At 47.9% G+C, this 12,862-nt stretch overlaps 1 protein-coding gene across 1 annotated transcript; it reads left to right on the top strand.

Annotated features, from left to right (window-relative positions):
• The first annotated feature begins 462 nt into the window (after positions 1-462).
• LOC111531076 (HLA class II histocompatibility antigen, DP beta 1 chain) lies at positions 463-10,961 on the top strand. The gene is made up of 6 exons (XM_023198295.2): positions 463-673; positions 5,022-5,282; positions 9,116-9,397; positions 9,935-10,045; positions 10,372-10,395; positions 10,694-10,961. Exons 1-5 carry the CDS (start codon positions 574-576, stop codon positions 10,389-10,391), a joined length of 774 nt encoding a protein of 257 aa, XP_023054063.2. The 5' UTR covers positions 463-573; the 3' UTR covers positions 10,392-10,395; positions 10,694-10,961.
• Positions 10,962-12,862: the final 1,901 nt, after the last annotated feature.

The raw sequence follows: 12,862 nt of genomic DNA, 5'->3' as shown, positions 1-12,862 counted from the left end.
GAGACGGGCGGATCACGAGGTCAGGAGATCGAGACCATCCTGGTTAACACGGTGAAACCCCGTCTCTACTAAAAACTACAAAAAACTAGCCGGGCGCGGTGGCGGGCGCCTGTAGTCCCAGCTACTCCGGAGGCTGAGGCAGGAGAATGGCGGGAACCCGGGAGGCGGAGCTTGCAGTGAGCTGAGATCTGGCCACTGCACTCTAGCCTGGGCGACAGAGAGCGACTCCGCCCCCCACAAAAACAACAAAACAAAGAAGAAAACACATCATCTCCCCAAACCTCATGACTTATCTGACTGCTTAAAATGAATATCACTGTCCTCCCTCTGTCATCTTAACTGCATCACAGGTTTTATATTTTCAGACCTTTCACACTAACCATCTGCCCGGCGAGTGATGACTCATACAAAGCTCAGTGTCCATTGGTTCTTTTCTCAGACTCTGTCCAATCCCAGGGTCACAGAAGACAGCTTGGGTTCATGGTTTCTAATATTTCAGGCAGGAGCTCCCCTTAGTGAGTCCTTCTTTTCCAGACTGCAACTCTTTTCGTTTTGCCATCCTTTTCCAGCTCCATGATGGTTCTGCCAGTTTCTGGGGCCCCCCGGACAGTGACTCTGACAGCGTTACTGATGGTGCTGCTCACATCTGTGGTCCAGGGCAGGGCCACTCCAGGTAAGAGCAGATCTGCCATTCCTGGAGGGTCTGGCTCAGGGAACAATTCCTAGGGGACTTTCTCTTTAAGAGACCAGACCCTGAGACAGGCTGCGGGGGCTCCTGCACTAAGCCAGTGTGCTCCCTTCTCAGCTAGAGAATGAGGCTCATCGCAGATAGGATAGATTGCTACCCTACAGGCCTATTCTTTCTCCAAGGATGTGGGTACAGCAGAGAGGTGCCCAGTGGTCAGGATACTTGTCTTTGGGGAAATGGGGCCAAGAGATCCAGGATAACCTTGGACAGACAAGGTTTGCAGAGAGAGAGGTTGGCAAGTGCAGGCTCCTGGGCGTGCTCACATCTGCATCCAGTCTGGAGGGGACTCAGGAAAAGAGCCCTTAGCTGGAGTGTCCAGGCTCTGAGGCTCATTCTCCAGGTAGGAACAGGAGCCCACACCCTTTGGACAATTAAGGCAAGATGGGAGGGAGGATTGAGTACGGGTTCTAGCTCCTGAAGGCACTCTCATTAAAGGTACTTCTCCCAGCTTCCCCAGAGCTTGGTTAGAGTATTAGGGTGGGCTGAGACTTGTAGGAAGAATGTGATGAGGATGTATGGGTGCGTGAAAGAGATTGAGTGTAGGTTATCAGACAGCCAAGGAAGCAGTAACAAACGGAAAAACCTTTTCTTCCCGCTGCCTCCCTGTGGCTGGTGTAATATTATGTCTTCTGTGATCCATTGTTTTTCTCTCAGGATCCTCTTATCTTACTAGTCCAAATTTACACCAACACCCTAAGAGGAAGGACTGCAAAGTAGGTTCCTTAGTTTTCCACTGACTTCCACCTTTCCTGCTTAGATCCTTCCTCCTAGACCCCTCCACACCCCTCATAGGACACACCTAGAAGGTACTGACATCATGTCACCTCCTCATTTTTCAGGATAACAATGTTGGAATCTCCTGAGGACAGCCCCTCAAAGCCATTACCTCAGGTTCATTGTCTGGGAAGGGGAGGAGAACCTGCACTTGTAGTTACAGAGGGATGCTGAGAAATAACCAGCAGGATGGCTCAGCCCTGGGAACTGGAGAGGGCTGAGGCTAGGGAAAGAGGAGGTTGGAGTAGCTCTGGTGACACTAATCAGTGTCAGGAGGAGGTGAGGGGATGCGGCGCCCCCATCCCATAGGCAGAGCTGTTGTGTGGGATGAGGGGTAGTGTTAGGAGCCACCAAGGAAACTCAGAGATGGGGGAGCAGAGAGCAGAAGGGGGCATGTGATGCTGGGCAGTGAACGTGGGGAGGGGCAAAGGCTGGGTTGAGGTTGTTGGGAGAATGAGATGAGGCAGCAGAGCCATGTGACAGGGACCGAGGGTGGGTTACCGGAGCTCCCTGTGTAGAATGAATATTCAATCAAAACCTGCTGGAGGGAGAGCTGGAGCCATAGGGAAGTGGGTAGAGTGGGCAGGGCCGATTCCACAGTGTACTGCATGCTCCTCCAACTCCGCACACATCCCCATCCCCAAACAGCACAAGAAGAAAGGACCGAGGAGCCAAGCTGTGGCTTAAAGGGGTTGGGGGAGAAAAGCTTGGCTGAGACAATCCATAGGGAGCTAGAGGTTTTTACTATCTCCTGTTCTGAGTGAGAGATGAATTCATTCAGCTCAGTGGTTTCAAACTGTGCTCTGGGCAATTCAATTGTTAAGGGTTCCACAAACAGGATAAACTTTCTTATATTCAAAACCAAAGGTTTCAAAATACATCGTAATACCCCTCATCACTTATGTCTATTTGGCAGGTAAAATTCCATTTAAAAAGTTAAATATATTTTAAAAAATACCTAAGACTGGGTAAATTTTTTTAAAAAAGAATCAAATGCTGCAAAGAAAAATTTCAAAATTCTTATTCTTGAGTGAAAAATGTTCTCTTACTGGTGAATGAAAAGGAGAAACAAAGACTAACAAATGAAAATGGGAAAATCCACACTCAGAGTGAGGCAATTGAACAGGGAGGGGCGGCTGGGTGGCAGTGGAGGAGGAATCTGGGCTCAAAGGGCTGGAGGCAGCTGGGCTTGGGAGTTTAGGGGTTGGGGCCCAAGGCACCAGAAAAAGAAGCAGGTCAGGATATCCGAATCAAGACCTGGGATCTCGCCTTAGCAATGACACTGGAGACTAAAGGTGGACTCTGTGGTGCCCATGAGCCCAGCCCCACTCCATCTCCATTATCCTGTGCCGCCAGCTGTGCAGCTTGTGAGGGGTGTTCTTAATAAACTGGAGAAGTTAACTTGCAGAGCATGAAACAGATGAGCAGAACAATCATAGCACCTTAATTTCCCCAATGTGCCCAAGAACAGAGCAGGCCTGAAGAGACTCAGAAACAAACAAGTGCCGTGTCATTGATAATTCTGTGTAGACACACACCTGCCAGACACTGCTCATGGCACTCCCTAGGAAGAACAGCATGTGGGAAAGGCTGCCAACGTTGTTTATGTAAAAATTACATCAATGCTCTCTTCCTTTGTGCTGCCTATGCGGCTGGCAGCCATCTCTTCCTCCACATTGTGGCCTCCCTCTAACTCCTCATGAAGCCTAAGATCATCAAAAAGAGGACCAAGAAGTTCATATGGCACCACTTAGACCAATAAGTCAAAATTAAGCATAACGGGTGGAAACCCAGAGGTCTTGACAACAGGGTTCATAGAAGGTTCAAGGGCTAGTTCTTGATGCCCGATATTGCTTATGGGAGCAACAACAACAACAAAAAACATGCTGCCCAGTGACTTTCAGAAGTTTCTGCTCCACAACATCAAGGAGCTTGAAGTGCTGCTGATGTGCCACAAATCTTACTGTGCTGAGATGGCTCAGAAAGTTTCCACCAAGAACCACAAACCCATCATGGAAAGAGCTGCCCAGCCGGTCATCAGAGTCACCAACCACAATACTGGGCAGCTCAGCAAAGAAAATGGGTAGAAAGCTCATGTCCACGTTTTGTGTTTAAATAAAACCACAAAAACTGCCAAAAAATTACCTCAATGCCTCTAAACCTAAAGGACTCCAGTCCCACAGGTCTCTGGTAGTTGTGGTGATTTTCATTGATTAAGATATTTTCCACATCTTTCGACACCAAGTCTTTCTGCACCCATGTTTGAAAATTAACTTTCAGGCTATAGAGTCTCTTTCTTTTCTTTTCTTTCTTTCTTTGTTTCTTTCTTTCTTTCTTTTCTTTCCTTCTTCCTTCCTTCCTTCCTTCTTCCTTTCCTTTTCTTTTCTTTTTCTTTCTTTCTTTCCTTCTTTCTTTCTTTCTTTTCTTTCTTTCTTTCTTTCTTTCTTTCTTTCTTTCTTTCTTTCTTTCTTTCTTTCTTTCTTTCTCTCTCACTCTCTCTCTCTTTCTTTCCCTCCCTCCCTCCCTTCCTTCTTTCCTTCCTTCCTTCTTTCCTTCCTCTTTCTCTCTCTCTCTCTTTCTTTCTTCCTTTCTTTTGACAGAGCCTTGCTCTTTCACTAGGCTGGAGTGCAGTGGCGCAATCTCAGCTCGCTGCAACCTTTTCCTCCCAGGTTCAAGTGATTCCCCTGCCTCAGTCTCCCGAGTAACTGGGACTACAGGCACTCACCACCATGCCCAACTAATTTTTTGTATTTTATTAGAGATAGGGTTTCACCATGTTGACCAGGAAGGTCTTGATCTATTGACCTCATGATCTTCCCGCCGTGGCCTCCTGAAGTGCTGGGATTACAGGTGCGAGTCACCGCGCCTGGCCCAGTCCAGGTCCCCTACCAAAGTTGAAGAAAGTTTTAATGATATATTTCTACATTTCCTAAATGCAAAACAACAGGAGCAGGTTGAGGAATTCTCAAGAAACTGGCAGAGGACAGTCCCTAGCTGTGATAAAGAAAAAGAAGGAAAGGAGGGCTTCCTGGAAGAGGTGACATTTGAGCCAGTACTGACACCAGGATGGAAATGTCAGGTGGGAAGTTGGGTAGGGGGAGCGCCTCCACCCTCCATGTCCCCAGCTCCTCCTGCCCCTACTGTTTCTCCCAGCGACCACAGGTGAACTGTCTCCCTCTCCTCCAGCTACCAGCAGAAGGGACTGCCTTCCTCTCAGTGCTGGCCCCTCCCTAGTGATCACTCAGTCCCCCGAGCAGTGAGTCTCATTCTTTTCAGTAAATCCTCTTGCTGCGTAGTGAGAAAACTGAGGCCTGGAGAGGCTCTGCGACGGGCCTAGGACCACAGAACTCGGTACAATGAAAACTCCTATTTTAAAATCCAGTCCTGAGTGGGAAGATTTGGGAAGAATCGTTAATATTGAGACAGAGAGGAAGAAAGAGAGGATTAGGTGAGAGGTGAGAGCACACCTCCCTCCTTCATGGCCTCCTCCTCCCTGCAGAGAATTACGTGTACCAGAGACGGTTTGAATGCTATACGTTTAACGGGACACAGCGCCTCCTGGACAGATCCATCTACAACCAGGAGGAGTGCGTGCGCTTCGACAGCGATCTGGGGGAGTACCGGGCAGTGACGGAGCTGGGACGGCATGCTGCTGAGCGCTGGAACAGACAGGACAACCTGGAGCGGGAGCGGGCCGAGGTGGACAGGGTGTGCAGACACAACTATGAGCTGGACGAGGCCGTGGCCCTGAAGCGCCGAGGTGAGTGAGGGCTTTGGGCCAGGGGTCCCAGGGCAGCCGCAGGGGCTGGGCCCAGGGAGTAGGGGCAGCCAGGCAGGCCTAAGGGACCTTAGTGCCAGGCGGGAAGGGGACTTTGGGCTGGGGATTGATGGGAGCCTATCCGGAGCATGTCAGGGGAGGGAGCATGGGGACCTGGACTGTGCTGAGTGTGGAGTGAGGAAGATGGGAGCAGAGAGACCCTCTGGACTTCATCAGACCTGGCAGCTGACTGCATGTGGGGTGAGGGGAAAGGAGGCCACAGGAGAGCGTGCAGGGGTGTGGTGTGGAGATGGAGGTGGAGATGGCACAGCAGGCCATGCAGAGTCGAAACCTGCAGGGAGACGGCTGGGTTTGAGGTGCTTGAGGGGCCAGATGGATGGTCTGATGGGCAGGTAGAGAGAAAGGTCTGCAGCTGGGGAGGGGCCTGGGCTACATGAGACCACCCAGGGAGAGGGGACCCAGGGGGAAGAGCAAAGGACTGGATCCTGGGAACTGGACAGTTGTGATTTGGCCAACAGAGAAAAGCCAGTGAAGGAGACAAAAAACCAAAGTGCAGTGTGAGGAGAGGCCCGCAGAGAAGAGTCCTGGAGGCTGAGGGAAGGGGAGGCCCACAGAGAAGAGTCCTGGAGGCTGAGGGGAGGGCAGACCCACAAAAAAGATTCCTGGAAGCTGAGGGAGGGGACCTCAGCAGCACAGTGGACAGAGGTGCCAGTGACTTCGGAAGGTCAGACAACAGAAGATGGAAAATGGGTTTGGAAACCAGTGAGACCTGGGGAGAGCAGGTTGGCTGCAGTGGTGGAAGCTGCAATGGGAGAGGTCGGATGAGGCTGAGTTGGCGCATCCTCCTCCAGGCTGAGATGGATTTTACTTGTTGTGGGCTCCCCATGGCTGGCACAGGGCAGTGTCTGAGCTCATTCATCTTTTCCTTCAGGAAGTCTGGGTGTAAAGGGATGGAGAGAGGTGAGGTGTGTGCAGTCAGAGGATTTCTCAAGGATGGGACAAGAGGGCCTTGGAGCTTTGGCTTCCTCCTGTGAACTTGTGGAGTGGGGAGCGTGGTGCACCAACCTGTGGCACCTGAGGGAGCAGCATCAGGGCGTGGGGGTGAGCCCTAGACCTTTATCCTTGAAAGAGAAAAAAATAAAGGGAGGAGGAGGAAGCTGGGGAGATCACACCTTTGATCCCCTTGTTCCTGGAAAGTGGAAGGAAGTGCACGCTAGGAGTGAGAAGGTGGACACACTGGGTGGGGATGAGGTGAGTGACATGAGTTTAGGCAAGTTGCTGAGGTAATTGGTTGAGAGAGGTATTCAAATAAAAGTAATGCAATTACTTAATAATCGTTCAAATAAAAGTAATGCCAGCCTAAGGAGTGTGGGCTTCTCCTCTAGGCCCGCAGGTCCCCAACCTCACTCCTCCAAAGACTGTCCTGGAGATCCTCTGTGATGCACAGATCCCCAGACTCACTGCCCCCAGACTCAGGTTCCCTGGGTGGGGGGGTCTGGAGGTCAAAGTTTGTAATCAGCTGCCTAGAGGTTCCCATGTGCCATATAAGTATTGTCAGAACACTGAAGATATTTGAAAAATGAAAAAGAGAAGGTTGGAGCCGTGTCTTCAGAACACTACTAAGGGTGTTAGGTAGAGGAGGGACCAGGGACAGAGAGATGAGGTAGGAAACAGGGAAAACACAGAGGCAGGGGAGAGGTGGGAAAAGCAGGAAAGGAGTTGTGACAATTCTAATGTGGATGCCCACCCAAATCTGGAAGTAACTGAAAAATGTTTTCTGGGCATTAGAGAAGGCAACTAGAACAAACAGGAATCTTCCCCAGGTGAAATGTATTTGAACTGGTTCAGAAATGAGGCCACTGGGTATCAAGCCTTAGCTCCAGCGCCCCCTGGAGGTCTCTGATGTGCTCCAGGCTGACCAGCTCCTGACAAAGAATATTGAGCAAGATGCCTCTCATGGAAAGTTCTGATACCTTAAAACAGACACCCAAGTATTTCCCCCTGATTTCATGGTTCCCAGGAGCTCTATGAGGAAGAAATTGTACGTAATTCACAACTGAGATTTAGACATGGGTTGAATAGTTTAATAGACGTTGAGTTTACAGAGGTGATGATGTAGTAAGACACAGGTGCTCCTGAAATAAACTCACATTGAGGGAAGAGGCTGGCAATGTGGATCAGTCTGTAGACAAGGCAAAAATATCATAGGGAGTAAGGGTTTTGCATCGGTTCAAGATGGTGCTTTTACCTGGCCCGGCCCCATGTCAGGATATTTGTGTTCTCTAGGAAGTAGAAAGGAAAGAACTGAGTGATTAGGGTCCTGGAAGACTGATTTGAGACATTTCTCTGAAAGAGCTGTTCTCTAGGGGAGTCCTCTGAATGAGCTGTTCTCTAGAGGCAGTTGACCCTTTTCTGTGTTTGTTTTTTGTTTTTGTGTTTGTGTTTGTTTTTGAGAGAGGTTCTCGCTCTGTCTCCCAGGCAGGAGTGCTGTGGCACCATCATGGCTGACTGAAACCTCAGCCTCCTGGCTCAAGTGATCCTCCTGCCTCAGCCTGCCATGTAGCTAGAACTACAGATACATGTACCACTGTGTCTAGCTAAATTTTTTTCTTTTTAGAGATGGGATCTCACTATATTACCCAGGCTGGTCTTGAACCCCTGGGCTCAAGTGCTCCTCACACCTCAGTCTCCCAAAGTGCTAAGATTATGGGCATGACCACCATGCCCGCCCTTTTGTGCCTTCTGAGGAGGAAAAGGGTACTGGTGACAGAGATCCAAAAGAAAAATTGCAGGTGGCAGTGTGGAAATTGACCTGAGAACAACAGAACAAGCTGGGGTACAAATCCAGAAATGCAGAGGGAGGCAATACCTGGTCATCTGTAAAACCTTCACGGGACCTGAAGACACAGCACAGAGGAGGAACTTGGAAAGGACAGGATTTCTACTACTCAAGCATGTAGGGGCTCAGGATAATACGTAAATGCGAAGATTTTGAGTATTTGTAGGTGAGGTCAAAAAATACATAGGTTATTTGCAGAATAAGACATGTCAAGCTCTCTTTGTTTTCTTTGTATTTTCATGAAATAAAGTTACTGGATTAACAGGCCACCATAATGCCACTGTCTGTATATCTTAATTTCAAGATATTATTTGGGTAAATTTAACATCATTTGTATCAAGATAGAACTTTGAAAAGATAGGAATTTTCACATTTGATTAAATATTCTTTGTCCAAATTGTTTTTAGTTAAAATTTCTCCTAAATGTGCTAAAGAGTGCTACCTCTGAATCCTCACCATTCCCCTATATACTTATTATTTATTATTTTATTCAAGATCATGCATGCTCTACTTGAAGGTCTATTTCTATCTTTTCAGTGTCACCCTTACCCACTAGCCTAATCACATTATTCCTATTTTCAACATCTAGGAATCAATTGCATAGTAAACATGCCTAAGAAATAATAATCTGGCCAGAGGCAGTGGCTCAGGCCTGTAATCCCAGCACTTTGGGAGGGTGAGCGGGCAGATCACTTGATGTCAGGAGTTGGAGACCAGCCCGGCCAACATGGTGAAACCCTGCCACTACTAAAAATACAAAAAATTAGCTGGAAGTGGTGGCAGGCACCTATAATCCCAGCTACTCAGGAGGCTGAAGCAGGAGAATCCCTTGAACCTGGGAGGCTGAGACTGCAGTGAGCCAATATTGCACCACTACGCTCCAGACTGGGCGACAGAGCGAGACCCAGTCTCAAAGAAAAAAAGAAAGAAAGAATAATCTCAAATGCTATCCCACTTTTTTCTTCCCCATCCCTAGTCCAGCCGAGGGTGAACGTCTCCCCCTCCAAGAAGGGGCCCTTACAGCACCACAACCTGCTCGTCTGCCATGTGACAGATTTCTACCCAGGCAGCATTCAAGTCCGATGGTTCCTGAATGGACAGGAGGAAACAGCTGGGGTCGTGTCCACCAACCTCATCCGTAATGGAGACTGGACCTTCCAGATCCTGGTGATGCTGGAAATGACCCCCCAGCAGGGAGACGTCTACACCTGCCAAGTGGAGCACCCCAGCCTGGACAGTCCTGTCACCGTGGAGTGGAGTGAGTTAGTCTCTGATGACCTTCTAGACTCCACCTCTGAAGAGCAGGGCACTCTCTGGCTCTGGGGTTCACTCATCCTGTCTTCTGCATCTATATCCTGGGGCCATATCCAACCCTATCTTTCTTCCATACCAGCTCCTGAGCATAGTTCTAAGCTGGGGAAATGGAGATTTCCTGACCCTGGCCTAGGGGGTCCTGAGGAGTCATAGTTCTCCTCCTTGTCAGAGAATCTAGGGACACAGACACCTTCCTGAACTGACCTCACACATAGGAATGGATCTCCTCCTTCAGCATTGTAGCCTCTTCTCAGTCGTTTTTGAGAGGCAACTTCCAGAATCAGCATTTGCCACCTTGTTGAGGTCACACCCTCTGTTCCAGACATGAGGGCAGCTCTTTCTGAATTTCCTCTTAAGCAAGTTTTTCTCCCCGCACTGTCCTCATCCTGATATTCTGCATCAGGCTCCAGAATCTCACACAGGACGTGAGTAGGGATGCAGCTGGTGAAGGTGACACTAAACCTGGGTCTGTCCTTCCCAGAGGCACAGTCTGATTCTGCCCGGAATAAGACGCTGTCAGGAGCTGGGGGCTTCGTGCTGGGGCTCATCATCTGTGGAGTGGGCATCTTCATGCACAGGAGGAGCAAGAAAGGTGAGAAGGCCTGCAGGGTGAGCGGGACTTACCTTCCCCTGGCATATTCACACTTACTCCATGATGAGGGGTTCAGACAGAAAAGAAATGACAGAAAGATGCAGAGGCCACTGAAATCAGATAGAGAACAAACATGATCTATATGGAGAGAGGTATCCCAGGCTGGGATCTTAATGCAGCCAGATGCATGAGGTCCCAGGTACTCAGGCTGCTGCGGGGCGTCCATTGAGTGATGGCCAATGGAAGTTGGTGGGATGGAAATGTTTCTATATTTATCTGAAGTGGTTTCAATGACTGAATACATAACCTTTCCTCTTTCATTTCAGTTCAACGAGGATCTGTATAAACAGGTAATATTCCTGCTTTGATTTCCTCGTGGGGTGGGTTACAGGAGGATATGAGTCCTTTCTGTGCAATGTGGCACTGAGGCACCTCTAGGAAAAGAATCTCAGGCCTGAATCCCTCTTTCAACCTCAGCTCTCGGGTGAGTGGGGAAAGAGCATTGCTTGGCTCCATTGCTGAAGGAAGCAGAGAGCAACTCTGTTCTTTATCAGCCTGAGACTCAGCCTCTCACCATTATTTTTCTCTCCTGGGACTTAAAGAAAGGAGGCCAGCAACTTGGGATAACTTTGTCTTTTACCCCCATAGCATTCCTGACCTCATCAAAAGGACTAATGTGCCTTGGAACAAGCATTTTCTGTGTTTCGTTAGCACCACTCACTGGTACTGGGACAGACCCCCAGCTTCCCAAAGGATGCAGCTGCCAAGAAGTTGCTCTGAAGCCAGTTTCTGTCATTCAGCTATTTGATTTGATGCACAGTTTCTTGAACTGGGCCTCCAACCATGTTCCTTTCTTCTCAGTGCCATAAATAATCAAAACCCAACATGAGTGTTTATTTTCTTTTAAAAATATGCACCAAATATGCACCTCTCATCACTTTTGTTTAAGGGTTTTAGTAAACAGTAGGAGTTAAAGCAGTTCATTTTGGTTTACATGTAGGAAAGAAGAAAACTGTGAAAATGGGGATATGTTAACTATTGTATAGTGTGTCCTGTTAGACATGGCACTCTTCTGAATTTACTGGATTTAAGTGAGCTGCCCCCAAATCAAGTTTAGTGCCTTCATCCATTTAGATCTCAGACCACTCTTCTTAGCTATTCCATGGTGAACAGACTGCAAATCTGCCTGTTAGGACCCATATTCACACAACTCTGATCCAACATACAACTTACTGAGAGCACGTTTTATCATTAACATTAAGAAATTAAATGAACATCAGAATTTAAAATTATAAATATAATCTAATACCCTTTAAACATTTTTTTCACATGCCATCACAAATACTCCTTAACCAAATCTAGCTTGGCCTTTCGAATGCATCAAATAGACATGATGTATCCTCTAAGTCTGCATTCATCCACCAGCCTCGGCCTCCTGTCTTCATTTTCACACAGACAGAAATGCCTCCCCGTTGGGAAAAGAGCAAAGCAATATGTGTAGCACTCTTCTTCAAACACTGGTCATTTTTTCTTTCTTTTTTTTTTTTTTTCAATCCAACATCGTTCTGTGTTTTTCGCCTCATATTGACACCTTTCAGTCAAGGTAGAAGACATGTTTGGTGTAAGCTTTCCTTTTCGTGTCAAGGATAGATTCTTCGCTCCCGATACACATAATGAGTTCTCAGCAGCTCTCTGATACATCCAGTTGATGCCTTCCCTCTCCATGGCTTCTTACAAGCTTCTTCTGGGCCTTGTGTGTCCCTGGGCGCCTTTCCCTGGACGATTCCCACAAGCTACTGTGCTTCTCTTTCCCACCTCCCCTTGCAAATAATGCCCTGCATCTGGGGACCAGCTTCCTCCAATTCCAAGAGAAGTGGGGCTGAAGGTACAGATTGGACGTCACTGGCACAGATATAAGTAAATATAGCTGGAGTCTACAGAGAGGATCACGAGGTGAGGGAGTCAGGAAAGAGAAGCCACCCACAAGGATAACCAATCATGTCTCATAGAGTCTTCTTAACCTAGGGAATAGGACACAATCATTTTTTCTTTTTAAAACATACATATCACTAATCAGCCTCATTTTCTCAAAAACTATACAGGAAAATGCTGCTGCCTTGTTTTTGTGTAGTAATTTCAGCTGTCACGTGATGAGGTAACGAGGACAATATATAGTAAATAAATGAGGACCCTTTATCTGTCTTATTTTCCCTTTTAGCTTCACAGCCAACTTGTGAGAAACCTATGCAGCAGAAAATTAATATGATTTTAATCCAGGGATTCAACGATGGAAGGAGGTCATGAGAATTGCAGAAAGTCTTCAAATCGAGATCACTGTGAAATCCTCAGACCCAGAGCACATAAATCCTACCCTCAGAGCCACAGAGCAGTCAACATTCCAAACCATATCCCATCAGAGTCATTCTGTTCCATGCTTGTCACCTGTACCCACGTTACAGGTTAGGGCAGTACCCAGAGTGGAGTGAACAATCTCTGGACTAACACCTGGCAGGATCAGAAGCTGAGGTATCTGCACCCACATTACAGGAACAGGATATGTGCTCCTAGGGAATTGAGGGTATAAGGAGATGAGGAAATGCCCTGCAGTCATGGAAAGATAGTGTAACACGTGTCTCACTCTGACATATGCTGGTTATTTATGAAACTCTGGGATTTCTAAGGAAGGATGTAGTGCAGAGGGAGGTCCCAGAGGAGACAAGAGCTGAGAGACCATCCAAACTGGGGACCACTTTGTCACTGCACTTCACATTTTCAATATTTATAGAGAGTTTTCTAAATTTCAGGCCCTTTGCTGAG

This window comes from Piliocolobus tephrosceles, chromosome 5 (assembly GCF_002776525.5).
Source record: "Piliocolobus tephrosceles isolate RC106 chromosome 5, ASM277652v3, whole genome shotgun sequence".
NCBI classification, from domain to species: domain Eukaryota; kingdom Metazoa; phylum Chordata; class Mammalia; order Primates; family Cercopithecidae; genus Piliocolobus; species Piliocolobus tephrosceles.
This window is presented reverse-complemented; position numbering and strand designations above follow the sequence as displayed.

Bases quoted from the DNA above. Each gene is read 5' to 3' on its own strand.
- LOC111531076 (XM_023198295.2), top strand. From the start codon at position 574: ATGATGGTTCTGCCAGTTTCTGGGGCCCCCCGGACAGTGACTCTGACA. The intron at 674-5,021 runs GTAAGAGCAGAT...TCCTCCCTGCAG, and splicing joins CCAGGGCAGGGCCACTCCAG to AGAATTACGTGTACCAGAGA. The intron at 10,046-10,371 runs GTGAGAAGGCCT...CTTTCATTTCAG, and splicing joins GCACAGGAGGAGCAAGAAAG to TTCAACGAGGATCTGTATAA.